The sequence below is a fragment of the Lipomyces japonicus genome (assembly GCF_038497905.1).
Source record: "Lipomyces japonicus strain CBS 7319 unplaced genomic scaffold V1514scaffold_74, whole genome shotgun sequence".
Classification (NCBI taxonomy): Eukaryota; Fungi; Ascomycota; class Lipomycetes; order Lipomycetales; family Lipomycetaceae; genus Lipomyces; species Lipomyces japonicus.
In genome coordinates, this window is record NW_027117886.1 from 36,222 (window position 1) to 39,277 (window position 3,056).

A 3,056-nucleotide genomic window follows, 5' to 3' on the forward strand; every position below is an offset into this window, starting at 1 on the left:
ATTGTCGTCGATCCTCAAACTTTTGCCTTAATCAAACAGGCCAACATGATAATCAGGTATATTTCAGCTTTTCTTTTCAATCACCGCACCGGCGGCCTAGTGGACGCATGCGTCTGGCCACGGACAGGACAATTGCCAGTCCATGTCCAAAACCAGGTTTAACAACGCGACGTGTAAACATTGAACCGTTTCCGATGGCGTATTTCTGAAACCTTTGTACACAACAACATACTCCGGCAATTTGATCGGCATCAGCATCGGCCTCGGCAGTGGCGATGGCAGCGGCAGAGCCGACGTGGTGAATCTTGACGACGCAACGTCAGAAACGGTCAACGTCCTTTGCGGCTCCCAATGCTGGCCCGGGATCATGCGCATCGAAATCACAATCACCGAAAGTCCAGTTTCTTTCGAGCGACCGGTTTCTGTCAAAACAATAAGATTCGTTGTGCGCACGTCGTAAGTTGCTGGGCATTGGCATTGTGGCATGTCATAGTACACGACCGTTAGATCCGTGGTCATGTCAGGCCCGTGTCCATACACCTGCAATCCCGTCTCCGTAACCCGCGGTTCATCATTGCCGGTTATCTACGTCGTCCTTGTCATCGAAAATGCATAAAACGCAGGCACAGGCCTTATCGGGCCGGTCGTTGTCGCTGTCACTACTTGCAACCCGGTCGCGGTCGTGGTCATTTGCGCAACCGGAGCTTTGACAACATACGCGATGAACAGTGAAATGGCTATTTTGCCAACCTCAGTCAAACAGTTCATCGCGCATTTAACCAGTTCCGACGTATTTTGACCGATTGCACGCCATGCCTGCACGTACGTGGCCGTCGCGACCGCTCCCGTAGCGTTCTGTACGAGCAGCACCAGCAAAACGCCGAACAAAACGGCCAAAAAACGCCGATGTTCAAAAAACGTGGTGAAACCACAAATGTAAAATTTAAAAATAAAATAAAGCAATTCTTTTGCAAGGATTGCTAGCCCTGCATGTCCGAACATTATAAATGCCCAGAGTTCGAACTGCGCAAGGGTCACAAACAAAACTGGTCTTAACCAGTCAAGGAATATTTTGTAATACTCCCTGACGGCCTTGAAAAGTGAGTCACTTTCAAAATCTACTTGTTTAAACATTTTTTTTGGTTAAAAAAAAACTTCAAGTGAAGAAGTAAATGAACGATGAACGGAAAAGAACAAGGGAAAGAGGGAAGTGCGCGTCGCGCGGTTTTTGTAAACATTTGGTGTGTTTATTTTTGCAGTTTGACAGCCCACTTAGACTTGAATTATTTAAAAATAATCATATCATTTAGTTTAATGAGTTCGTCACGTCAATCAAAGTCATCTTGACATTTAGTTATATGTATAATTAGCATCTAGGTACATTTATATAAATCATTCGTGGCGAACATGTACAATTGAAATCCACAATAACTCTTGCATATGTAATCTAGTAACTTCAATTCATGAAATATCATTAACGTACGTAACAACACGTAACAACCATGCAAATGCGACCAGCACAAAAAATACCTTTGAAATTTATTATTTGCCTAATTCATGAAGCCAATTGAACATCCTTAATTTTTTGCCAGCAATTTTTGTGATATACATGCTTGCTTTGAATTACCAACGAATTTAGTTCTTCCCCACCGCTCCTGCCAGTGCTCTGCTGATGCGTGACTTGTAGATCCATGTCATCGGCTGCGCGGACAAACACCAAATCATGTTCCAAAATTTTAAATTCTGATATTGAATCCGAGTCATCTAATTTTTCAGCATATTCTTTTAGAGTCTTGCCTTTATTAGATGTACTGCCAGAGATGAGGCCAACTACATGGTCACCATTTGGTCCATCTTTGTTGTTTTCGTCATGCACGTCACCATCACGACCACGATGCCGCCATCGATCTCTTCGATCTTCTCGAGCAGCAAAGTCTTCATCAGATTCAACAATCGTACGCCCTGGCAGTTTAAGCCACTTTTTCTTCCCTTTCCAGATATTCCCGCTTGTTATTCCATGCACTGTATGTTGCTGTCGGAACTCCAGCTCCCCATACTTTCTTGCCGCAAATTTTGCAAACCGGCGTTGGGCACTCGCCATTCTTGCTGCCGTATATTACAACTTTTGATACTCTGACCATGAGATTCCTGTTCAACAACTGATTCGTCAAAGACAAAATAACCCAGGGGAAAAATGCATTATGGTCGGAAACTTTAATGCTCACTGTCACTGGTGGAATTCACAGAGAGTTGAGGAAAGGCATATCCAGATTTTGCAATACTGTCAGATGTACAGATTTCAACTGCTAAATGTCCCAGATTAATACACATTTCACCGACCAAATAGCAGATCATCAGTCCTAGATCTTGCTTTTGCCACACCAAATTTGGCAAAATCAATTAGCAACTGGACCATTATTGAAGATGAAAGCTCCGGATCAGATCATGAAATGATCTGCATAGAACTAATAGGTGAGCGGCAGCAACATTCAGACACCAATATTAACCATAATAAGGAAGAGAAGTATAATTATTTATCTACCAATTGGGAAATATTTGACCAAACTATTAGGAACAAATTCGAGCAAGAAGGACATGTGTGGCTTCAGCTTATAAAAGGATTTTATTTATTCTTCAAAAATTTTCTTTTCATATGGATCCTTCATCCGCGACAGCGGCGCGCCCTTCAGGGCGCATGTCTCCGATGGATGCAAATGGAGGCTCTTTGCCTGGGCCTATGTCATACGCTCAGGCTGCTTCGTCCTCACCAGCCTCAGGGGGCGGTAAACCCCGCATCACGAGGCTCCCATTACGTGCCCGCATGACGGACACGGTAATTTATGAAAACCTGCCCCTAGAAGTGTCCGATGAAGCCCTTATTCAGTCCTTTTTCGAGACTTTCTCTTTCGGGTGTAATTTTTCCCCCCTCACCTCGGGAGGCCACCACATGGCTTTCGAGGTTCGCTCCGCTGCTAATGTTAGCAATATTCTTGCAAACCCGCTGCCAATTGCTGCAGCATCTATCTCTCTCACGGCTCGCCGTCTGCCAACTGAAG

At 44.3% G+C, this 3,056-nt stretch overlaps 2 protein-coding genes across 2 annotated transcripts; one reads left to right on the forward strand and one right to left on the reverse strand.

The window, feature by feature from the left end:
* Positions 1-45: 45 nt before the first annotated feature.
* On the reverse strand, positions 46-1,037 carry V1514DRAFT_338394 (uncharacterized protein). The gene is made up of 3 exons (XM_066928831.1): positions 628-1,037; positions 328-585; positions 46-304 (listed from the first exon to the last, which is right to left on the reverse strand). Exons 1-3 carry the CDS (start codon positions 766-768, stop codon positions 77-79), a joined length of 627 nt encoding a protein of 208 aa, XP_066780847.1. The 5' UTR covers positions 769-1,037; the 3' UTR covers positions 46-76.
* Positions 1,038-2,653: 1,616 nt separating this feature from the next.
* Positions 2,654-3,045, forward strand: V1514DRAFT_322612 (uncharacterized protein; the record flags this gene model as incomplete). Its single annotated transcript, XM_066926127.1, has 1 exon — positions 2,654-3,045. A coding segment is annotated over one exon (392 nt), but the record flags the coding sequence as incomplete, so codon positions are not given.
* Between the last annotated feature and the right edge of the window lie 11 nt (positions 3,046-3,056).

What these genes read in the sequence shown, in the direction of transcription:
- V1514DRAFT_338394 (XM_066928831.1), bottom strand. Translation starts at nt 768, where the DNA reads ATGAACTGTTTGACTGAGGTTGGCAAAATAGCCATTTCACTGTTCATC. An exon ending in CGACCGGCCCGATAAGGCCT is followed by an intron (nt 586 to 627) that starts GTGCCTGCGTTT and finishes AGGACGACGTAG; the next exon opens with ATAACCGGCAATGATGAACC.